This window comes from Pinus tabuliformis, chromosome 3_1 (assembly GCF_031772625.1).
Source record: "Pinus tabuliformis cultivar Carrire ecotype Pingquan chromosome 3_1, CPIR1, whole genome shotgun sequence".
Taxonomy (NCBI): Eukaryota; Viridiplantae; Streptophyta; class Pinopsida; order Pinales; family Pinaceae; genus Pinus; species Pinus tabuliformis.
In genome coordinates, this window is record NC_142301.1 from 519,179,849 (window position 1) to 519,206,385 (window position 26,537).

At 36.5% G+C, this 26,537-nt stretch overlaps 1 protein-coding gene across 18 annotated transcripts; it reads right to left on the bottom strand.

Moving 5' to 3' along the window:
- Positions 1-4,619: 4,619 nt before the first annotated feature.
- Positions 4,620-18,046, bottom strand: LOC149188102 (uncharacterized). Of its 18 annotated transcripts, none has more exons than XM_089412937.1 (4): positions 17,654-18,046; positions 17,456-17,527; positions 17,323-17,354; positions 4,620-4,866 (listed from the first exon to the last, which is right to left on the bottom strand). In XM_089412937.1, the coding sequence occupies exons 1-2, from the start codon at positions 17,785-17,787 to the stop codon at positions 17,464-17,466; spliced, it is 198 nt and encodes a 65-aa protein (XP_089269063.1). In that variant the 5' UTR covers positions 17,788-18,046; the 3' UTR covers positions 4,620-4,866; positions 17,323-17,354; positions 17,456-17,463. The 18 variants fall into 18 exon arrangements, 14 of the variants coding, with proteins under 14 accessions (XP_089269063.1, XP_089269062.1, XP_089269054.1 ...); XM_089412936.1 differs by having other exon boundaries at positions 17,323-17,359; XM_089412928.1 differs by having other exon boundaries at positions 4,623-4,866; positions 17,456-17,532; positions 17,682-18,039.
- Positions 18,047-26,537: the final 8,491 nt, after the last annotated feature.

Genomic DNA, 26,537 nt, shown 5'->3' on the forward strand with positions numbered 1-26,537 from the left:
GAGAGATGGCAGTAGGCAGGGCTACCTCCGATATCTTGTATAACTTATTACCCAAAGAAATAATAATAGAGTGAGGTCTACTCTATATACAACAAGTCGCCTCCACAAGTATGGTTTTCCTAATAATACATTACAAACTTCAAGAGGAGAAACATCACACAGTACCTCATCCGTGAAGGGTTTGATGTTGTAAGGAAGGGGACACTGTTGGTTGACGTAGGGATCTCCTCCTTAGTGAAGCCACCTGATGGTGTATGGTTGCTGAAGTTTTATAGTCAGTAGGCCCAACTGCTTCACAACCTCTGCTAAAATGAGGTTATTTTGGCTCCTGCTGTCAACAATGAACTCCAATGAAGAACCCTTCACCCACATATGTGAGTGGAAGAGGCGTTCCCCCTCCTTTGGATCTTCAGGCTCAATCTTATGGATCTTGGTGGTGGCCACGGTGGCACTAGGCTCAGCGTCAACGATCTTCTTCCCTTTGTCATTCCCCTTGTCAGGTTTTAACTCAGAGTTGGAACATACATATGATTTGAAAGCCTTGAGCTTGGCCACCAGTGACTGCTTGGCCCGACACTCACTCATGTTGTGAGTGGAGCTCTTATGGAACTAACACCATTTTCTCGTGTCCTTCTTTGTCTTCGTGGTGTTGTTCATTTCTTGCAGCTTTAGAGGGTTTTCTTGGGTCGCCCCAAGTCTCGCATCTTTTGTTTAAACTTCTACTCAATCTTGACAGCGTATCAGTACGCTGTGTTGAGCAAGGATATGTCCAGGAACTCCATCTCATCCTATATATACCTGTGTAAGAAATCATGGTACTTGAGTGCCAAATGTCACTAAGAATCCTTAATACCCAACTTCGTGCGAAGGGTATGAAAAACAATCGTAAACTCTAACACATCTTGGTCCCTTCCCTGCCACAATGTGGTCCACTTTATGTATTTATCCTCATAGCTCCCGACAGGGTAGTACTACTCCTTGATATCATCTCAGAATGAATTCTAAGTGGGGGAAATTAAAAATAGTTATGATGTACTTTTGTCCTTCTTCTCACAGTAGGTTTCCCACTAGTCTTTGACGTGGGGGGCGACTTTGAGAAGTGTAAAAGTAATATTTTCCCGGCTAGATAAATCATGAAAAAAAAATATAATTTTAACATATTTAGCTATTTATCTACGATGTATAAATCTATTTGACCTTCAAATATGGGGATGTCAAATTTAACTTGCACCTTAAAGGGTGTGGTGCTTCCAGAGTAGCTGTTGGAAAGAGATGCGTCACCTTTGGGTAGTCGCTGAAGGATCGAGGAAAATTTTTCCATCATGACGTTCCTCTGTTGCTCGAGAGCTTCTTCGAGCAAGATTTTGAAAGGATCTCCTACCCCCTCATATTTTTTCTCTTCTTCCATGGGAGGCTGTAAGGATTTGTGAGTGTTTGTCTTACAAAGGTTCGACTAGTTTGAGCCCTAACTCCTTATATCCCGACATCGTTGAGGACATGAAAAGAAAAAAAGAGAAAGAGAATACAATTCTAATACCACCAATACGAAATTAAACATGAACGCAACAACATATATAACCATAAATATAGAGATGCAGTAGAAATAGCATTTCATTTCATTAATATCAAATACTGAAATAAGCTTACAAATAGAATGGAATTAAAGTAGCTCGGGTGATGGTAGCTTATCTCTGAGTAGAGATGTGGCTGCTATATGCCTCTGAATTGTGTTACAATGAGGCTCGAAGGCCTATTTATTATTGAGAAACAATGGAAAACCCTAAACATCCAAAAACTTAACACTAGGTGATCAAGCACCAAAACTATGGGCCTTGTTTAGGTAATCAAATTCCAAGGGTCGTAACTTTGGCATATGATATTTGTTGGATGTGCACAATACCTTGTTAGAAATATATATTCGAGGTCTACAAATTTCAGATGGAATAGGAGGGTGACCTCCAACATCCACCTAGATCAACTATCAACAATATTTCTCAAGACCACACTTCATTGAAACTGCTACAAATAAGAATTCCACAAAACCTTTGTCGACAAACATATTAACATTCGAAGGAGGGTTATCAAAGAAACCATAATGTATATATTTTGAAAACGAAAAATAAGTTCTTGTACAACAAAATGTACTCAATAAAAATGAAGAGAGTTCAAGCTCAAAAGACCGTATCTGGGACATTACAGAACAATAATGTATAGAACATAAAACTCGAAAAACAACCTCATACAATCTTCAAAACTGCAAGTATGGGAAGAACATTTAACCGAGAAACAATCCTACGCTAAATTATAACACAATTATGATATTTCTGGTGGATATCAAGAACCCAGTGATAGGTTTTGTTCGTCGAATGAGGGCCCTGGGGTAGTAAAACAAAGAGAGGGAGTTATTAAAAGAACCTGGCAGAGTAATGAGGCCGCACACTCAAGAAAACTCTTGTAGCATATGATATCTGAGAAACCACTAGATATTTAAGGTTAGTGAAGAATCGAGGTAGAAAAGAACTGTAATCAACAATTTGTAGCAATGTAAGGTAGACTGAACAATTACTTGTTGAAGAACGTGAACACAAAACCCTTATTGTTGCTCACCAGATACAACCATAATACCCACAAGCATCTAGGAAACCCTGAAATTAGTTTGCAAGAGACTTCATTACTTCAAAAAATAATATGGGTGAAATTCTACTCTCAACAATGAGGAAAAGATAGGCACGTAAACCTTACCAACACTAGTACAAAATGGCTAATTAGTTACTAAAAAAATGACTAAAATTTGTATATAAATAACCATCTTTTTGTCATTGACCACTAGTAGCTAATTTACAGTATCTTATAACGCGACCAACTTTTAGTCATTTTTATCTTAGTCATTAATTGGTTGTTTCAATTTTATTGTCTAGTAGTATATTTAGTCATAAATTTGGTCATTAATTTAGCCACTGATTATTTCAATTAATGACCAAATATACAACAAAATATATTACTATATAATTACCTGAGAAAACCAATTAATGACCAAAAAAATATGACTAAAATGTTGGTTGTTATAAGATACTGTAAATTAGCTACTAATAGTCATATATATGCAAATTTTAGTCATTGTTTGAAACCAATTAATGACCAAAGAAATATTAATAAATTTTGGTCGTGTTATAAGATACTGTAAATTAACTACTAATAGTCATATATATGCAAAATTTAGTCGTCATTTGTAATCACAAATTTATCATTTGCAATAGTCATTTTTCTTTTTTTGATAGTTTCGTATTCATTATATAAATGGTTGATTTAGTAGTTTTTATTCATTTCATTTTGATTTCATTAATAACCATTATAAATGACTAATTTAGTCATATATTAATTGTATTTTTGTTCATCATTAATCAATATAAACTACTAATTTAGTAGTTTTAGATTGATTTTGTGTTCATTATTAATCAACATAATTAATTAGAATGATTTTGTGACTATATTTAAAAAGAAAAAGAAAACAATAATCATACAATGTGCATGTTCATCTAATATGAAAATGTAAAGTTACATATGTTAATTACAATACTAAATAATATCATGTGCAAATATAAATAATTTCAACCACATAAATTTTATTATATAAATTGTCAAGTATTACAACATGAGTTTCCAACTTAATATTGGTTGGACTACATTTTACACATGAAATATTGTTTTATCACTTCAAAACATTATCACTGTCTTGTCAAGACATTGCAAGTGAATTCACCAACTCTGAAGACTTGATCATCAGTCTCTATGTGTGTGTCTTATGCAGGATATTGGCTCTAAGGGTATCACTAGACCAGTTCTCTTCTCTCTCTTTTTACATTTGTCGCTCCAGTGTAATTTCTCTCCTCTTTCTTCAATTCCTGCTTCTTACCATCAATATTGAGTTCCTCTCCTAAAAACAAAAGAAGATACAATGCAAAGTATAAGACATGAAAGACAATGAATACTTGAATATAAACTAAAATATATTATAAAATATTTATACGACACATACCTCAACATCAGCAATGTCAATGCCATTTTCCCCCATAAAGCAAGAAACTCGAACAAGTTTTTTTTAGTTGGGCAATAGTGGCCACTATGTGGCCCAATGACCTATATAAAAAAAACAAATAAAACATCACCATAAAAAAGAACACCTTAATAACTTAGTATTCAACCTTTAGAGAAAGCTTAGGCACAATCATGTCATCTAAGTTACATTCTAAAAAGCTCAGGTTGTAGATAACTTGTTAAAACAAATAATCTTAGGTGAGATGTCTAATCCTTCTCATTTTATTCGCAACAACATTTCATTCTCTAACGCATGAACTTGGTCAAGTATATAGACAACCTATGCCCAAATAACAACATGAAAGTAAACTTTTTTAATAGTCATGAAAATATTTTAACACAAAACAACTAAAAGGATTTCAATTAATATCGTGTAATACTAAACTCATCTTCAAGCTTTGGATGTTTTTTAAATGTACATAATACCAAGTATTTTCAATTTCATAATTAAAAGACAAACCAAAATCAAAAGAAATGTTAAAAATATAATCAAACAATAAAGAGAGGATATCATGGAATGAACATTGCAATTATAAAAAAATTGTTTACCTATCCACTAGTGTCTTGTCTAGCATTCCTAAAACATTTTCTTGCCCAAAATAACCATGAGGTGAAAGAATCACAATATTAAAAACCACAGGAATCCCTACTAGAAACATTTCCAAAGTCGATGGCTCAAGCACCTGAAGGATCTCGAACAATAAATGAATCATATCCAAAACATTCTCTACATTGTCTCATCGTCTTTTTTCCAATCCCATTTCTAGTAACCTGCACACACGAGAGTCGAGTAACAATCAAACGAAGGCGTTGATTTTTTTATCATTTATATCTATAAATTTTGAATTTTATTTGTTTCAAGAACATATTAATTCATATTTAAAACCTTCATGTCATGAGAAGGTACCAATCAAGGACATCAGAAAAATCAGCCTTAATGAGGTCCTCAAACAATTCCTACAATATCAATATTTTTCTTGTTGTGATATCTTGGGTAAAAAAAATAACATATATGCAAAAGAAAAATCCATATATTACTTGTGTTTAAACTTTGTATATGGTATATGCAAAAGAAAAATCCTCTGCCTTTACCAAAGAAGATTGTAGCTTGGTTAAACTCTGTATCATTTCATTCAACATAAATTTATGCAAGATAAATGTCATATATTATTATTTCTCATTTCTTAACATGCTACAAATGATAAATTGAAAGTCACATAAAACCAAGAGCAAAACCTTTTTCTAACCAAAACAAACAAACAAATAGTGCCTCTAATAAAACTTCACACCTCAGAAATTACTATGCCACATGCTTAGGCTAAAGTTGAGATTCTTTGAACCATATTTAGATCATATTTAATGGGATATTCATATGTTTATCGTGATGTCAATTTGGTGTTAAAATAAATATATAAATCCGGGTTATTATCAATGAAATTCAAGTATGATTTGGCATAAAAAAGGAAAAAATAAAAAATAAAAATAAAAATAAAAAACGTCATTGCAAGGTAGTGGAGAGAAACCATCACATATCTTTGTTAAAATAAATAAGAAACAACAGAGAAAGGATCAGATGGATGCTTCCCTCGTGCCAATACTAGTCCAAGGATGCTACAATAAGATTGGCAGAGAAATAGAAGTGCAGGGAAGAAACCAAGGTGGATAGATGACACATACCCAAATGTCACATCAACTTCTGAAAAAAGAGGGAAAAGAAGGTCACGAGATCAGAGAGATCACTAACAGCAAGGGCCTAGAAAGCATGCCCAAAAAAATAAAAGTAATGTATAAGGTAAGCACAAGGCTGGTTATTTGGTCACATTAAACTTCAACTAACCACACAAATTAAATTGCAGTGACAAAGCCCACAACAAGCCACATTCTGTTCAGTTATGGTATGTTCTATGCTTATAACAGTTTACTTCTTTTTCTTATTATATTCCACAGATTAGCAATCACATGTACATAAAGTAAAGTGCAGATAGAACATTAAACAATCGACAGAAAACAAGCCAAGACAAGAGACACAAGATGTGGTGGCTAGCCAGGGACAAACCCCACAATGTGTGGGGAAACCCTTTGATCAAATCTTCTTTTATCTTCAATAATTCAACAGAGAGAAATAGTACAATGAATCTGATTCATATCAGCAGTAGCAAACCCTAGATCAGCAGCATCAGCATTAGTGGCTTCATTATCAAACTAGGGCAGGCGATATCTCACAAACCGACCGTCGGATTGACTTCATTCCACCACCAAAAGTTTCAGCTTCCAGAGGAGGTTCAGATGAACCTACATCGCAGTTCAAATGAGGAGATATTCTAGGCCACGTAGGTCAATCTTTACTTCTGCAGTTGCAGCTTCAGTTTCAGCAGTTTCCGGCTTCAAACTAGGGCAATTGATATCTTGCAAACCGTTCATCGGATTGACTTCATTCCACCGCCAAAAGATGTGGCTTTCAAAGGAGGTTCAGATGAACCTACAGCACAGTTCCAAAGAGGAGATCTTCTAGGCCACGCAAGTCAATCTTTACTTCTGCAGTTGCAGCTTCAAATTCAATAGCTTCCGGCTTCACATGTGTGAGAGAGAGACCCATTTCAGCGCAGTAGATAAGAGACTCATTTCTGCGTAGTAGAGAGAGAGAGAGAGATGTGATGAGATGAGTGAGTCCAAATGAGGAAAAGTCCTCTTATATTTATACACAACGTTGGTGGGTGAATAGATGCAACTGTTGGGCTTCTGAGCCTACATGAGTTGTAGGTTGGCTTGATAATAATTCCATAATCAAAATAAATTCATATCTCCATGAATTCTTATCGGAATCGGATGATCTTTATATCAATCCTACACCTGTCAACGAGAGGAATCTAATAAAAATATTATCAGCCATGAATAAGATGACCCACATGAAGTTTTGCCCTGGTTTCCAGTTTTAACACTCCCTCTCAACCATGGAGAACTTCATCTGCAATCTGTCTATCGGTCGTTACTATTCATCCATCAAATGAAATGCCCTGTACAGCCTGACCCTTGCCCTGCTCTGCTCTATTCTGCCTGTTCTGCTTTGTCGTGTTCTGCCCTGCACTGATCTGTATTGTTTTGCTCTGTTCTGCTCTTCTCTTGCATTGTTCTGTTCTGCTCTGCTTTTTTCTGAATTATGAAGAAGAAGAAATGATCGAGGATGTATCATACTGACTCAAAGTCAGTCTCAGAGTATGTACCACTGGTCCCAGACTAGTCTCAACCAACCCGAAGTCAGCGTCATAGTGAGTACAACTCCACTGGTCCTAGACCAGTATCATCCTCCACTGACTCAAAGTCAGTCTCAGAGTGCGTACCACTGGTCCCAGACCAGTCTCAGCCGACCCGAAGTCAGCTTCATAGTAAGTACCACTCCTACCATTGGTCCTAGACCAGTATCGCAGTCTCAGAGAGTGTACCACTGGTCCCAGACCAGTCTCAACTGACCCGAAGTCAGCGTCATAGTATGTACCACTCTCACTGGTCCCAGACCAGTACTGCACTGACAAGAAGTCAGTCTCGGAGTATGTACCACTGGTCCCAAACGAGTCTCAACCGACCCAAAGTTAGCATCATAGTATGGTACAACTCCTACCACTGGTCCCAGACCAGTATCGCAGTCTCAGAGAGTGTACCACTGGTCCCAGACTAGTCTCAACCGACCCGAAGTCAGCGTCATAGTATGTACCACTCTCACTGGTCCCAGACCAGTACTGCACTAACACGAAGTCAGTCTCAGAGTATGTAACACTGGTCCCAGACCAGTCTCAACCGACCCGAAGTCAGCGTCATAGTATGGTACAACTCCTACCACTGGTCCCAGACTAGTATCATTGATCCCAGATCAATGGAGGTCATCCTAGCGTAGGGAGTACGATAGATACAACGATGTGTCCATTAGTACTACTATGGTCCCTAACTTCATTTCCTTGCTCATTGATCAAATGAGAGGTACTTCCCATGAGTCCCAGACTGCATGGGTAGGATGCCTCGACAGGAGAACTAATCAATCCTGTCCTCACAGGAGAACACATCAATCCTGCTACAATCGTCGTGGAGAACACATCAATCTAGGCTGCCATGGAGAACACATCAATCCAGGCCTCACAGGAGAACTAATCATCCTGCTACACAGGAGAGCGAATCATCCTGTTCCACAACAGAGCGAATCATCTTGTCCCACAAGAGAGCGAATCATCTTGTTCCAGTGTGCACCACCAGGGGAGGGTGAGTCACCCTGTGGTCATATGTTGCTCCAGTAGGAACCGCAAGCCCTCAGAGCTCCCAGAGCTCAATGTATGCAGCATGCAATACCCTTATACAAGGTTTTCTTGCCGACTCCAAGTCGTTTGGGAAAATCACATATTAGATCTTTCCTCGGGGCTTTGACAAGGTGTATCAACTTGTACATCATCTTAATGTGATGGAGCTTCCTTGCTTATCGACTTACCATATCCCAAATGATGTCTATCTGCTGGAGCAATTTACAAATATGGGATTCCTCAATAATCGAATCCCACCTCTGGTTGTTACAGAGAATCACAGTGGTATCCAATGTAAATCCAAACAGCTCACTGAAGAGCTTTCGCAACCAGACTGCCTCACACGAGGTTATGCTAGCAACAATATATCCTGCTTCGGTGGTGCTCAAAGCCATCGACTTCTGCTTCCTACTCATCCAGGATATCGAAGCAGATCCCAAGGTGAAATAGTAACCGGAAGTGCTCTTACAGTCCACCACACTGCCTGCCCAATCAACATCAGTATATCCAAGTAGTCTCACATCTCCGTCAGTGTATCTTAATCCATGAGAGATTGTGTCCTGAAGACATCTCAGAAGATTCCTAGCATCAATCCAGTGAGGCTCAACCAAATATGAGCTCACGATGCTAACTGCAAAACATATGTTCAGACGGAAGTTCACCAAGAACATCAATGCGAATGAGTTTTTGAAACTCAGAGGCATTTCCCAAGTCTGGTCCGATATCACTACCATATAACTTCTAAAAGTTAAGATCCTCGAGGTAGTCACAGGCTTGCAGTCCATCATACCGAATCTTTCCAATATATTTATCACATATTTTCCTTGAGATAGGAAAATTTCCCTTGGCTTCTGCCACACTTCAAGTCCTTAGTCCTTCATTTCAAATTCAGAAGCCATCTCCCTCTTACATTTGTGAATGAGAGGGTTTGCACCTGTAGAAAGAGGTCATCCACATGCAACACCAGTATGATAGGCTTGTCATCTTCAACCTTAAAGTAAAGGTTAGGATCGGCTTCACTCCTAGTGAATCCCAACTTCATCAAGTAGCTATCAATCCTCTCATACCATGTTCGGGGTGCTTGCTTCAGCCCATAAAGAGCCTTCTTCAACCTGCATACATGAGATTTTCAATCATAAATCTCAAATCCTTCAGGTTGCTCCACGTAGACCTCTTCTTTGATTAAACCGTGCAAGAACACAGTCTTGACATCCATCTGATGTAGGTTCCATCCTTGTGAAGTGGCAAGGGCTATGATCGAGCGGATGGTCGTATATCTGGCAACAGGTGAAAATATCACATCATAGTCTATACCTTCCTTCTGGGAGAAACCATGAGCAACAAAACGAGCCTTATACTTTTCCATACTTCCATCTGCTGCATGCTATATCTTGTAAATCCATTTGGAAGTAACAACTGTCTTGCCCTGGGGTCTGGGAACTACTTCCCAGACATCATTCTCCATAATAGACTCATATTCTATGGTCATAGCACCCTTCCATAGTTAATGCTTGACGACATCTGAGAATGATGAAGGCTCATTTTGTATGATCGTGCTCATGATGGTCAGGTATCCTTGATACCTATTAGGTTTCTTACTTTCACAAAAGGTTCCTCGAGGTGCAGCATGTCCTTCAGCATCATCAACTAGGCCCCTAAGCCATGAAGGCCTCTTCCTAGAAGAGGAAGGCTCATGTGGAGGAGGATCAATCAGATCCATGGGTTCTTCTACATCAGGCATTGATTCATCAGCCTTTTCTTTTGGTTCCCTGCTGTCGGCTTCTTGAGAGCTCCTCAAAGTCGGAAGATTGTTCACCTTAATGAGAGCCATATCTTCGTCAAAGGTGACATCATGAGTAATTACGACTTCCCTTTGACCGGCTACATAGATTCTATAGCCTTTAGTATTTTCAACATAGCCCACGAAAATTCCCTTCTTTCAAGATGCACCCAATTTATTTCTTTTCTCTTTCGACACATGAAAATATACAGGGCTTCCAAAAATTCTGAAATGAGAAACATCAGGTTTCTTACTAGTGAACTTTTCTTCAGGAGTCTTGGAACCCAATGCTTGATGAGGGCATCAAATTTTGTACATATACGGCAGTGTTTGTAGTTTTAGCCCATAGAAACTTTGGAAGTCTTTAATCATGTAGCATGGCCCAGACAACTTCCACAATCGTGCGGTTCTTCCTTCCCACCACACCATTCTGCTCAGGAGTATGTGGTGTAGCAGTCTCCCTCTTAATGCCAACCTCAGGTATGCCTGAGTGAACCAACTATAATATATCGGAGGTCTTGCTTTGGCTTGAGGGGAATGGCCCCCTTTTGAGATTTCCTTTGGCACATCCCGGACATACACCTTCTTTCTCTACTTGGAATTCGGGCATCCCTGTTACCATCTGTCTTACATCGGGTAGAGCTTTGTAATGAAGGTGGGAAAACCTCTGATGCCAAAGTTTGGACTAAAGAGTTGTGTCACAAGACATGACACCTAGCGGACTTCCATCGACCTGATATAATGAATCAACACTAAACCCAAGAGTAAAGGCATCTTTAACATTATTTTTCCATATACATACCTTGCCATTGCTGAAGGTTACCTTGTAGCCTCTATCTTCCATTGCCAAGATGGACACTAGGTTCCTTTTGAGGTTAGGTGCATTTAATACATCCTGGACTTTCTAGCCTTCTTGAATGGTTGTCCTCTTCCTCGATCTCCAGCTCTCCTCTTACCTTTGCTGTTGAATTTGTCATTCCTTTGATTTGCCATCAGAGGGATTTTGATCATCATCTCGGTGTGAGTCCTTTCTTCTCTTTGCATGAGAAGTAAAGGCAGCAGGAGGACCTTTAGGCATGGGCATTTCTTGCACTTCTTCCCTTGTTTCTTCTTGAATGCATCTAGCCATTAATTCCTCGAAACCAGTAATTACATTATAGTTTAGAAGAGTAGTCTTGAACATGTACCATTTGGATGGTAATCCTCCAAGAGTTGTGAGTGCCATTTCTCTGTCAGTAATAGTTTCCCCAATAGATAGGAGATCGTTCTTGATCTCGGTGATTCTTAAGAAGTATGCTTGCATACTTTCATCCTTACTCTTCTTGATTTACCTCAGCTTATTTCTAAGAAACAAAACTTGATTTGCATCATTAACTTTAAATAAACTCACCAGTTTATTGTAGATTTCCTTGGAGGTGTCCAGTTCAGAGATGTAGGCCACCAAGTACTTGTTGATAGAGTCCCGGATGATCTTCTATTGTTTTGACTTCTCCATTTTTCCATTTGTTCCAGGCAGCAGCGGATGCATTTGATGGAGGCTCAATAATATTGCCTCCAACACTCCTTGATTCTCAAGGGTTAGATCGATAGACATCTTCCATCCGTGATAGTCAACTTTCTCACGGAGCTTGTCTTCGGCATGAAAGAGTGTTGAGGACCCCATAGTTCTTTTGGGATAGCCTTGCCAATCATCTCTTCAATGATTGCTCTTGCTCTTGCTCGGGCTTTGTCTTCACCTCAGCTCTGATACCATGTTCAGTTATGGTATGTTCTATGCTTGTAATAGTTTACTTCTTTTTCTTATTATATTCCACAGATTAGCAATCACATGTACATAAAGTAAAGTGCAGATAGAACATTAAACAATCGACAGAAAACAAGCCAAGACAAGAGACACAAGATGTGGCGGCTAGCCAGGGACAAACCCCACAATGTGTGGGGAAACCCTTTGATCAAATCTTCTTTTATCTTCAATAATTCAGCAAAGAGAAATAGAACAATAAATCTAATTCATATCAGCAGTAGCAACCCTAGATCAGCAGCATCAGCATTAGCGGCTTCATTATCAAACTAGGGCAGACGATCTCACAAACCGACCGTCGGATTGACTTCATTCCACCACCAAAAGTTTCAACTTCCAGAGGAGGTTCAGATGAACCTACAGTGTAGTTTAGATGAGGAGATATTCTAGGCCACGTAGGTCAATCTTTACTTCTGCAGTTGCAGCTTCAGTTTCAGCAGTTTCCGGCTTCAAACTAGGGCAGTTGATATCTTGCAAACCGTTCATCGGATTGACTTCATTCCACCACCAAAAGTTGCGGCTTTCAAAGGAGGTTCAGATGAACCTACAACATAGTTCCAAAGAGGAGATCTTCTAGTCCACGCAAGTCAATCTTTACTTCTGCAGTTGCAGCTTCAAATTCAACAGCTTCTGGCTTCACATGTGTGAGAGAGAGACCCATTTCAGCGCAGTAGAGAAGAGACCCATATCTTCACAGTAGAGAGAGAGAGATGTGATGAGATGAGTGAGTCCAAATGAGGAAAATTCCTCTTATATTATACACAACGTTGGTGGGTGAATAGATGCGACTGTTGGGCTTCTGAGCCTACATGAGTTGTAGGTCAGCTTGATGATAATTCCATAATCAAAATAAATTCATATCTCCATGAATACTTATCGGAATCGGATGATCTTTATATCAATCCTACACCTCTCGACGAGAGGAATCTAATAAAAATATTATCAGCCATGAATAAGATGACCCACATGAAGTTTTTCCCTGGTTTCCAATTTTAACACATTCTAATAGCATCCTTACCATGTCATTATGATGAACTAAATTTCCATATTATAGTATTAGTAAGTTGCGTAAAGCCAAATAATCCACAATTATTATGTCAAACACAATATCTTCTATAGTGCCCAAAATCCCCTGTATCAACTTCACTCTAGCACTAGAGCGAGATACAATTATCATCATGACCCTCTCCAATAATGTAATAATGGCATAAATGTCCATTAGAGTAAAGTTTATATATGTATTCTGGTTAATTAATGTAAAGTGGCCGAGCCATTAATAAAATCCTACTATGATGGTTAATAGATTAAAGTCATTGTGTTCATTACATAAGGTCCACTAATGGTGGATTAGTACAACAATAGCTAGAGTGGTTGTAACTAGTGATGGAGTACTCCTCATGTAATCAAGCGATTTTTATCTATCATGCTTTGGCACTCATATTGGAGGTCATCCCCTTTGAAGTGGTTGGGAGAGCTTGCCCTCACTTGATTAATGTGGATAATAGAAATTCGTTGATGTCCAATTGTGTGTTCCTTTTATTCTTGTTATTATTATGCACTATCAATCTTAACAAGTAGTATCAAAGCAGCAATTTGAGTAATCTGAAATCCTTTTGTTTTATTTTTTGCAAATTATCTTGTGGTAGCATTTATCCTTGCTTGGAAGCCATATTGTAGTCACACCAAATGCCATCAGAAGTGCAATTGTGTCACCATTTCCGAAATGGGTTATAATTGCAATTCTGAGCCATACTGAGGAAGTTACAACCATTTTAAGTTGCGGCCTCAAAATTGTAACAAAAAAAATGAGATCAATTGATTATTATATTGTGGCATGAATTTAGTCTTTCTTTTCGTTTAGGAGCTTGATTGCAATCACACCAATGTTATCCAAAGTAAACTTTTGATGTCATTTTAAGATTGGGGTCATAATAGCAATTTTAAGTAATATTGAGGAAGATATACCCTTAAAAAGTCAACTTTCCAACTCTACAAGTTTTGGCTATCAAAACTGGAAATTTTTCTCATGGCTTTATTTTCTCTCTACTTGTGAACCAATTTGAGGTCATTCTAATGCCACTTGAAGCAAAGCATTAATGTCATTTCTAATTTGGGTTCATCGCAGTTATGGAAGGAGTCCTTGACACAATTAACCTACAAATTTCTCAGATACAATTGAAAGGATGAGAAAGTAGACAATCTTACCTCTCAAAGAATCTCTGGTGGAAATTCAGTTTGGTTAAATGTCATAAAAGGAGTAGGAACATTATCACCTTGAGCACAACCTACCCATTTTAAGAAGTCAAATGATAAATGTTTGCAAGAAAAATCCACATAGGAATGTCACAATACCATACATAGTGACACACCTTCCTCTAACAATCTAGTCTACATTCCCACTATTAGTTCTTCCTCTAAACACGTTCCTGGTTCATCAATGTGATTTAAGTTTGCAACTTGGTAGTTTTTGTGTGGAAATGTTATTTTGTATGCTGTTTTGCTAAATTTGCATGCGAATTGGGACAACTTTCCATTGGACATCAACTGTTGTAGACTGAAACATGCATGTTGTATTTCATCTAAATGGTTGCATAGACCAGTGATGTGGAAATTCCATGTAGATTCTAGGAGTAGATTCTTAGGTTGAAAGCTACATGGGAAAATTTCTAACATTGGACTGGAAGCTGGTTGGTGTTGTTTGGAGATCTGCCCTAGGTCTTCTGAGACTCGAGATTCTCTACTCATGGTCATTTCACTCCTTTTCATAGTGCTAACAATCAAATTCATTCGCAGTTGCAAAGCATTTATGAGGGCACTATTCCACATAAAAAAGAGCAGAAATGAGGGACCAAGTTCTGCCCAAGTTCCTCTCCAAAGCCCAACTTTTTGAGCTCATGGATGTTTTGAAGGCCCTTTAGGAAGATTCCTATTGGAAATATAACTGAAAATAACTATTGGACATGGATGTGATGAAGAAGAGAATGTTAATGCATCTAATCTAGCTTTGATAGCAGAAGCTGAAGCCAAAAAGGAGGGCATTAATGGTGTCTCAGCTGGAGATCTCACTTTCATGGCTCAAAAACCTCTCTTTGGTTCCAACCTAAATTAAGGTCTAGCCAAAGTCTTGTTAAAAATAATAGCGAGAAAGGGTTCCTTGATTTGTGCCTTAATCAAAGGAACCCCAACGAGTTTCTTCTTGTGCATGCATGCTCTAGTTCCTAAAAATTAGGAGATTCCCTATAAATCCGGATGAGTTCCTAAACCACAAGCAAAAAATAATGCCCTTTTCCAGTGTTATTGACCACTTTATCTAGTGAATAATTAGAAAAATTCCAAAATTTTGGCTTATTTCTACATTTGGAACTATTATCTTACAGGTATTCTAACATTATAAATTATGGTTTAAATTTGAATTATGTCAGTTTTGACTGAAAGCAATTTACAAGAAGGAAAAATTATGAAATACTTACAGTTTCATTGGTTTGTATGTTTCCACCTTGTGACTTTTTCCTAATTGTTGAAGGTGGGAACATGCCCTCTGCTCTAGGTTTGTTCCCAAATCTTTGGCATCTGATACCCTCATCTTCCTTGTTAGATTGTTCTTCATGGCTAGGCTTTGCACCTCTAACGACATGGGGACCCTCAAAATAAGATGTATAACTAGTATATTGTTTAGTATTCCAGTTCCTGAACTTTGGAATGTGTTGGCCACTACTATAAACAAATACAAGAAAAACACACTAAAAATGTCAATCTATAAGAACACATACAAGAAAACATCCATAGATATCAAAGTTCACAAAAGAGAGGGGGACTCTAAAATCCCTTGCCTTCACCTTTTAGGGTACCATTGTTGTTTGTTTGTTGTAATCCTTCATGTTCCATGATGTACTTATTTGATCTATGAAGTATATATGCATCATTTTTCAACCAAAAACAAGAGAGGAAGACCTTCTATGTGACAAAAGAATACTTCAAACTATGTCAATGGGACTAGGAGGACAACATTTGACAACAACAATAAGGAGTGCCTAGAGCATCTATCAACTAGTTCTAAAATCTAAGAAGAATGAAAGAAGAGTAGATAATAAAATAGAAAAGGAAGGGAACCCAAAAGAGTATCCCTAGAAAGTGGAATTGATAATAGATAATACTTGAGAGAGAAAATCCTCCAAGTCATGACTAGTCCTCTCGAAAGAAAAGACTATGGAGGTGAGGAAGAGCAACATCCTTACTAGCATTTGAAACAAAGAGGAGCCATCACCATCCACCACCATAAATGTGTCAATGTTGACACAGTTACCCCTTGGTTTGTGCAAGAAATCACAAGGCTAATTGAAGGTCTAAAGGATTTTTAATGACTTTCATCTTCCTTGTTAGACTATTCTTCATGGTCATGCTTTGCACCTCTAATAACACCGACACCCTCAAAATAAGATTTGTAACCAATATCTCGTTTATTATTCCACTTCCCAAACTTCGGAACATGTGTTGGCTGCTGTTGTAAACAAATACAAGAAAAACACACTAAAAATGTCAATCTATAAAAACACATACAAGAAAACATCCATGGATATCAAAGTTCACAAAAGAGATGGGAACTCTTAAACCCCTTGCCTTCACCTTTTGGGGTACCATTGTTGTTTGTTTGTGGTAACCCTTCATGTTCCATGATGTACTTATTTGAAGTATATATGCAGCATTTCTCAACAAAAAACAAGAGAGGGAGACCCTCTATGTGACAAAATAATACTTCAAACTATGTCAATGGGACTAGGAGCACAACATTTGACAACAACAATAAGGAGTTCCTAGAGCATCTATCACCCAGTTCTAAAATCTAAGAAGAATGAAAGAAGAGTAGATAATAAAATAGAAAAGGAAGGGAACCCAAAAGAGTATCCCTAGAAAGTGGAATTGATAACAGATAATACTTGAGAGAGAAAATCCTCCAAGTTGCATTAAGTGCATTATATAGCTCCCATTACAAATAATGTCGGATGCATCATAGAAAATAAAAACAAAGGTGAATTATAGAGCCCTTCTTATACATTGTAGTAGAGTACATAATTTCAACGATAAACAATTTAGCCAGCTCGGGGCTTAGCCTCCAAAAGAAAATTGTAATTACATCGTAAGAGCTCACGGCTCTGTAGTAAATCTAACCATAAAGTTATCAGTAACACAGACCATGAAGATGAGCGGTAAGGCAATGTAGAGCAAGAAATGCTAAACTTTAGAGAACAGGAAACCCTCTGACAAGAGAGTGCGAAATAGGGAAGACTAACCTGCAAAGATGGGCGAAGTTATTGCAGGAATCAAAATTATAAAAAAATAAGGAGGAATTATGAACCAAAACTCACCCTGGGAAGAATCCCTGTTGGTCGCGCACCCACTACCCTAGCAAAGTAAAACCAGGGTTAGCTGTAATTAACCCTAAACAGAAAGAATTCAGAAGCAAATACAAGGAAAATCCATATAGAGGTTATTACTCACTAGGAGATTCAACATATAGCCGGTGTTGCAAGGTTCACAAACCGGGCACCAACTGCAACTTGGAAAGGCAACCTGCTCTTGAGAAATATACAACAAAATTTATTTATGTAACCCTAAATATGACAGACCAAGATTACTGGCACATAAAAACATCAAAATTTATCAAAATTACTGGCACATACAAACGTCAAAATTTACTTATTGTTGTACTGGAGACGGTGAAAACCTGAAAGGCATGTAGATCGATTAGGGTTTTCTGCAGAGGAATCACCAGAGACAGAAAGCTGCAAATGAGCTGAAGAGTCGGGGTTGGGAGGGGGTAGAAACCCCATAACTGATCCCCAAAAACTTGAGTCGCCAGATCAACACCGAATCAATCCAACGGTAGGGATAGGGACGCATGTTGTAGAAGGAAGGCATCATAAAACATGCCATAGGACACCTTGTATTGAGAATGTTCTAGCCCTCCGAGGCTTGGTTGTTTGCACCCTCCACCAAGACGATAACCAAGAACCATTTACAACAACAATGACATGCAAAACCTCAACCATTTACCAACTTTAATATATCAACCCTGTGCAATTATAATCGGAACCATGCTGGCAAACCTTTAATAAGTGCTTGATGTAAAGAGTAACTTTATTGATTGAAAAATATATAATATAAGTTGGGATTAGTGGTAAGTGTTTAGCATAAGATAATCCGAAAATAAATACATGAAAAAATATGTATTCCTTAAGGTAAATAAATGTTAGTGGATACTCCACGTAGAAAATAGAATTCACACACAATAATATTTTTATATTTTTACATTGCATACTTGAAATTAAAATACATCACAATATATAGTGCATATTTTAAGATATGAGAACATTATTGAGAAAATATTTTGCATAGACTCCAACAAACCAAGTTTGTTGTATACTATTCTAAGAGTTAATTCCAAGTCTTAAAAACATCAAAAACATAGTTATTATATGGACTTTCAATTAGCCATCACCATCCACTACCATAAATGTGTTAATGTTGACACATTTACCCCTTGGTTTGTGCAAGAAATCGCAGGGCTAATTAAAGGTCTAAAGGATTTTTAATGATCTTCATAATGCGAATGAAAAAAATATGCAAAATGGCATATGACTGTTATGGTTCTCAATTCAAGTCAAGCAGCATGAATGGGTCAAATGTGCATAAAGAATGTTACATGGGTTGTGTTTCAAAAGAGACTTTGCAACAACACTTGTAGAGTTTTCATGGCATACAAAACTTATAAGAGACAATTTGAAACTTTGATGCCGTAGTAGAATTCAAACAAAGACTTTCTAAATGTGGTCACAAATGTTCTATGTGCTTGGATCGTTTGTTTCGAAGTAGAGAATGATAATGTCCATATCAAACCAAAAATGGAAGGTCTACAAGATACTCTTATATTACAGACAAAAAAAAAAACATTCTTCAGCACAGAAGTCAAATTTTGACGAAAAAGCCCAAAGGAATTAAAAAATATCAGATTGGAAATGGTGTATATAATGGAAAGTGACCCTTCGACACAAGATGAACATGAACACAAGGACTATGTTAGGAATGTGTTTCACAGGATGCATGCTTGCGCCCGCAAGATCTTCGTTGCATATACCCTTCGACGCAAGAGGAACATGAACACAAGGACTGTGTTAGGAATGTGTTTCACGGGATGCATGCTTGTGCCCACAAGTCATTATGGGACATTGGGAGTCCCATTGGGAGCCCCTCCTGGAGAATAGATCTCAAATATGGTGGGCATGCTAAGCCAAAAGTGGCATCGACCCTCGATCCTTCCAAATGCGCCCTTCCTTCTCCTTCTTCCCCATGGACAAACCTTTCAAATGGAGGGAAATAAACCATTTTAATATTTGAAAGAAACAAATCCATGAAACCTTAATGAAAATTAAATGAAATGCTCTTGTGTTTATCAAGGGAATTAAATTCCATTAAATAAAAGGTTGATTCTTTTCTTTTGTTTAATGGGAGGTATTTTTTATTATAAATAATTATTAATTTATGAAAAAAATTAGGTTTTTGTGTCACCAAATATAAATTGAGGGGGTTTTGGTTGATTTATCAAAAGTAAATTATGGTGATATCAAAACAAGTTTTGCGTGGTTAAAAAGTGTAGAAAAGTACTAATGTCATGGTAATGGTCAATCGTCATTTCCAATTAAATGTTTGGTTTAATAAAGATAATTAATTTATAGAGATTTTTTATGATGTTTAATAGAGGGAGTCAACGTGGCAAAGGTAATACTTTGTCTCTCACATTTTTTAGAAAATTGATATCTCTTTGTCCATAAATATAGGGGTGGAAAAATGACATAGCTTGTAGATCTAAGTTTGTTCCAACTTAGTTATATCTTGAACCACAAATTGGTGTTGACCTCATGGATATGATAGAAATTTGGTGGCTTGTAGGGTAGTATTGTCATAAAATAAGAAGGGTAGACATCAAAATAAGATTTGTGTGGTCAAAAAGTATAGTGAAGTAGTAATGTCATAGAATTAATGATCATTTCAATCAAATGTTTGTTTTAGTAAGGATAACTAATCTATGGATATTTTCCATGATGTTCAATAGAGGGAGTCAACATGGGAAAGGTGATAGTTTGGCTCCCACATGCTTTAGAAATTGATCTCTTTGTCCATAAACATTAGAGGCAGAAAAAAATCCTAGGCTCTAGAGCTAAGTTTGTTCCAAATTAGCTATATCTTGAACCACAAATTGTTGTTGACCTCATGGATATGATAGAAATTTGGTGGCTTGTAGGGTAGTCTCATAATGAAATAATGTTGTCACTTATTATCTAGTCATATATTTTAATCCTAGACTAAATTAGTCATTTAAGTTTAAACACTTATTAGCTAGTCATATATTTTATCCCTGGACTAAATTAGTCGTTTAAGTTAGTAATTTTTAGTTTGGTCACTTAAAATTACTCAAATTTAGTAGTAATTTACTTGAAATAATTGTGGTGAATAACTTTTTTAGTCACATAGTCATTAATTTCATCATTTTCTAATAGTACAAGGAGGGTTTAGGTTGTAGAGTTCATTCCTCCAAGAAGCAAAGGTTTGAATGATCAAAGTTTGCATGAAAGGGAAGGTTGTTACTCTCGTAACTTCCCACAAACCAATCTATGGTCACAGAGAAACCCTAAAAATTCCCATTGTTGGATTGTCTGCTAGCTCAAACTCCAATGGTACTATCCTAAACTACAATGTGCATCCAGTTGTACTCTCTAGATGATTTTGACCATATAACATTGAATAAATATGACACTAAGTTAAAGTTTGTGGATAGTGTAAAGGACCAAGTGATATATGCCACTATGGTTTGGAATTTCTAAAAACACCAACTCAATAATAAACCCCAAAGGTATTCATATCAAGTAATAACCATGCCGTACATAAGTGAATGTGAGGATGTATTTAATATGCATATGTAATATCATGCCAAGACCTACAATAATATGTAGTAGTAGTGTGCTACTCTTCTAAACATTAAAAAATCCAATAATCAACTAAGTCAAGAAAATTCATCAAAGTAAGCATGTGAAGAAAAAAAATTATTTACCTGTAAAAAAAATTGTACTGATTGGTTGTAGTGAAGGGATGTTACAACTTTAATCAAAACTAATATCAACTAATTTCATTTCAATAAACAATACAATTTTTTTAATTTAGATATTTTCTTTAACACAACCATATTAACGCTATGTTATGTTGGTATTTACAATTTGTTATTTACATTAAATATAACTTTTCATGATTCTTAAAATATATTATATTACAATTTCATATAATCGTCTATAACTTTATGTGTTTATTTAGTTTTAAAATGCATCAATATTTGATCTTATATAACCATTATGTTATTGAGTTTATATAACCATTATGTTATTTGTTTATAATTACATTTTTTTAGTATATCTTGCTCTAGTTTAACTTTAATCAAAAGTAATATCACTTAATTTGATTTAAATAAATAATATATATATTTTTAATTAATATATTTTCTTTATTTGATTCTTTAACATGTAGATTTATAAATAATAAAGATATGTTAACTCAACACAACCATATTAACGTTATGTTGATATTTACAATTAGGCAATACAATGAGTTAATTAATAAAAAATAATTTGTAGTTTTAGTTTTATTTTGATTACAAGATACCAACAATGATCCCCATGAAAATTGGTGAATTGTCGGGGTGGCCAAATTTCATGGATCATGTGGGACACATGTCAAAAAAATTGAAATAGACACTCAAAGTTTAACCCAATCGCATGGTAATAAATTATTATTTTTAATTAAAAAAAAACTTTAAATAATGATTTATAAAATTAAACATTAGAAGTTGTCATGGTCAATGCTAAACTATTAATGGTCAACAGACAAATCGATTGTTATAGTCCTGCCTTGGCAGGGACTAATAATGAAAAATTATATATGGTGAATGTGTGGGTGTGTGTGTGTGTGTGTGTATATATATATATATATATATATATATATATATATATATATATATATATATATATATATATATATATATGAAGCATCTATAGGAATCAAATTTGTAGAAGTGCAATTACATTTTAAAACAGGTTGATCCCTCTAAGCTCTTTCTAGATATGTGGTTAAGATGGATCTATATTGGTTATGACTAGTCTAGATCAATCTTAACTTCAGATCTACCAAGCCCCGAGATGGATCAAATCTATTTTCAGTCTAAAATGGTTTACATTTCAAGAAAGTTGATCCTTCTCAGTGCTTGGTAAATCCAGATTTAAGATGGATCTAATTTTTAAATAAACTATATTCCACATAAACCTGGAGCTCAAAACCCACAGATAATAATTTATAAAAATTAATAAATATAAAAAATATTTTATTTTATTTTAACTAAGTTAAAATGTTTATAGAACATTACATTAAATTACAAAATCCCTACCATGTTAGGCTATAGAGAACCTCTCATTGAAATTACCATTATATATATATATATATATATATATATATATATATATATATATATATATATATATATATATATATATATATATTTCCACATGAAAATTAGACTTTTTATTAAGGAAATAAAAAGTTACAAAGTAGATGCAACAAAGCATTCAAAACCAAACTGTGAATCCACCATACGCAGAAAGTGAAACCACAACATACTGAGGAAAGTGGAAAGTGCACTTGCTCAATACTAATAACCATATGAAGTACTATAAATTGTAAACATAAACCTGGGTCTCTCCAAACATTCAGAGAAAACAACCCAACAACAAAAATATAAAGTAGCAGTTTTGTTAACTAAGTGCCCAATTGTCATATACAAACATGTCGACTGAAAGGAGAGAAAAAACACCAATGGAATCTATGCTTCCCCACAACAAAAAGAGGCAAAGATATAAATTCATATACAAAAAACAGAGCCATTAAAAGTATGGAGGCTTATCCGACTCGGTGACCCTTCCATTATTAGAATCAATTATGTGTCAGGAGTCTAGAGCCTAATGTATATCTTTTTTCAGAAAAGTAATCCGCATCCATGTTCCTTTCCTTATAAATGTGACATACATAGGAATCAACAAAGGATGATTTAATAAAACATATTTCTTCTAATATAGGAATCAATGTAATATTTGGACAGTGTTGCACATTGTTTGTCCAATTTATCACATTCAGAGAGTCACCAAAAATATGTATTAAATCAATCCCTAATTGTATTAGCCAACATAAAAGGATTTCAGAGTTTTTAATTATGCATAGTTGTTTGAACCGGTACCAATACCCACTGAAGCTTTTAGAAGTCTGTGATCATTTATGTGAATGGTAATCCTTGCCCCACATCTATCATGAGCATATGAAGCCCCATCAAAATATGCCCATGGGATATCAGGTCTGATATGTTCTTCTTGTATGTTCTGACAAGAAAATTAGGGAGTGGTTTGAGGAATCAGTTCATAGATAGAGGCACATTTAATAGCAATAAGATAGGGGTCTGAAGGTTGGTTCTGAAAATTTCTTTAGTTCTGAGCCAACCAAATCCCCCAACAAATAATCGGGGGAATGTTCCTATGATGAGAATCATTTGAAAATGACCACCAATTTTGCTAAGCATCCATCAGGGAAAGACCAAGCCAATTCATGTTGATACCAACAACCTTCAAGAAGATATCCCATGTTCTTAAAGTAAAAGGGCAACTTAAAAAAAGATGAGAAATGTTTTCTTCAAATTTTTTGCATAGAGTACACCATCCTGAACCATGTTTGTTTCTTTTTTGAAGGTTATCCCAAGTAGGGACTTTGTTCTTAAGAATATACCAGAATAAAATTCTGGATTTTTCTCAGCAACCAAGTTTCCACATTGGCTTGAACCACCAATTCCTATCTCCACATGCCCTTCAATTCATTTGCAAATTGTACCCAAACTTCAGAGCATAAATTCCATTGGGAGAGTGGACCCATCGGAGTTCATCTTCCCTTTCCCTTATGCATACATTTTTTCTCTGCAAATCCATAGTGTAGTCCAGCCAGACACCCTCCCACTGGGGCTCGAGGTTTAAATCCTCATCTGACTTCCAACTCTGGTTTCAAAAAGATGATTTTTCGTCATTTGAAATTTGATTGAGAAAGTAATCTCCCTGAGTAGCGAGGAACTCCCTCAGATCCCTTGAAAGAGTAAAAGCCTCATTACAACCAGCCCAAGGGTCTACTCCCACTCAAACACTAGTACCATTCCCAACAAGCCAGGATAGAACATTAACAACAATGTCAAAAGACTCAATCATAGCCTTCCAGATGGTCGAACTTTTCCGGGGTTTGCAACCAAGCATCCAAATCCAAGGGATCAATATATTTCCTTTTTATCACAAATGTCCATGGGTGGTCCTTGGTTAAAAGACTCCAGGCCAATTTTGCAACCAAAGAGCGAGAGAAACATGTAATATCCTTAATACCCCACCCACCCCTATCTTTTGGATGAACAATTTTCCCGCAGGCAACCCAAGGGAGTACATCATCTTCCTTCAAACCCGCCCATAAGAAATGATCACAAATTTTCCTGATCAGTGAAAGAACTCCTTTTGGGACCCAAGTAAGAGCAATCCAGTAAATAGGGATAGCCAATAAAACAAATTTTATAAGAACCAAGCGCCCTACTCTTGAGAGCCACTTAAAACTCCAATGCTTGACACACTTTTTTATTTTTGCAACTAACTAATTCCAGTCTTATTTCCTGTAGGAGTCTGGCTTTAGGAGGAACCCAAGGTATTTAAGACTATTTGACAAAGGATTTACTTCGAAAGGAAATAAAGATAATGATCTATTTATCTCCGCCCCATAGATCCCATTGTGAGTAATAGAGGACTTATGTGCATTAATACTCATCATGGTTGCCTTAAGGAGTAAGTCTAGAATTATCTTTAGCTGTGATAGTTCACCCCTAGACCCATCACAAAATAGTAAAATATCATCCACAAAAATAAGATGAGTAATAAAGAGATTTATAGAAATTTCAATTCCTTTAAATTCACCCCTTCTGATAGCAGAATGAATCAATTGGCTTAACCCTTCAGCTGCAAAGAGGAACAAAAGGGCCGATAAAAGGAATCCCTGACGCAAACCCCTCTAGCGAGTGAAAAAAGGAGAGGCAACCCCATTGATGAGAATAACAAAGATCAGATTAGTTATACAACCCATGACCCAATTAATAAGACCAATATTGAAACCCAGGTGGGTCATCAAAAGACACAAGAACATCCAACTAATCTTGTCATAAGCCTTTGAAAGATCAATTTTGACAATCATTCCTTTTTTGTTGTGTCTTTTAATATTGTGCAGAGATTCTTGGGCCAACCCAATGGCTTCATGGATTTTCCGACCCTCAAGGAACCCAAGTTGTTCCTGAGAAATGTTTTTTGAAAGGATTGGTTTTAGGTGTTTTGCAATAGTTTTGGCAATAATTTTGTATGTATAATTGCACAGAGAGATGAGTCTGAATTCATTGAAATTTTGAGGATCATCAGATTTAGGGATTAAAGCCAAAAAGGTTGAATTAAGGGGTTCATGCACAAAACCCCTGCTTCTGGACTCCTCCACCAGTCCAGCCAAGTCATCCCCAATTAGGTCAAAAAAATGTTGGAAGAATTCCACCGTCCAACCATCAAGACCCAGGCTCTTCTCCTTTTGCATAGAATGAAGAAATCCCTCCACTTCCCTCTTTGATACGAAAGCCATGAGTATATCATTATTGTCTTCTTCAACAAAGCTGGTGAAAACTTGTGCCACCCGAATGACTTCGCAATAGTGGCCTCAGTAGGAGCCTTAAATAAGGATTTAAAATGACAAACACCCAGGGCAGCGAGCTCGCTAAAAGAAGATGTTGATCCCCCATCATCTTTTTTTAATTCCCAAATGGTATTTGAGTTTTTCCTGCCCTTAGCATAGTTCTGGAAAAATTTGGAGTTTTCATCCCCAGCCTCAAGCCAAATGGATATACTTTTAAGCCTCCACTTTTCTTCAATGTCTTTCATAATCCTATACCTTCACCCTCCATAGCTTTAATCCTTCCCTTTTTCTCTTCTGTCTCATACCCATCCCCTTCCAGACTTTCTAAAGCCTCCAGTTCAATCTTGATGGTTTTTAGAGCCGCTTCATCCCTTAAATATTTTTCCTTTTCCCAAGAGATCATTGATTGTTTCAATTTTTTAAGCTTCTCCATAAAAGACTGAGCAAGGGATAAACCCTAGGTTCTGTTATGAGATCTCCAAATCTCATGAACCAACTTATTGTAGGATAGATCTTTAAGCCAAGAAGAGTTGAATTTAAAAGGAGATTCAGGCTTCCTACTAGCCCCTTTTAGTTCCAAAAAAATTGGAAAGTGATCTAAATCACCCCCGGATCTGACCCACTAGCGAAAAAAAAGGAATTTGAGCAGCCAAATATTCTTTAATAAAAGATCGATCTAACCACCCTTGCCTCTCCAACCCTCCTATTTCTCCAAGTAGGTTTTTATTTCAGAAGATCAACATCAATA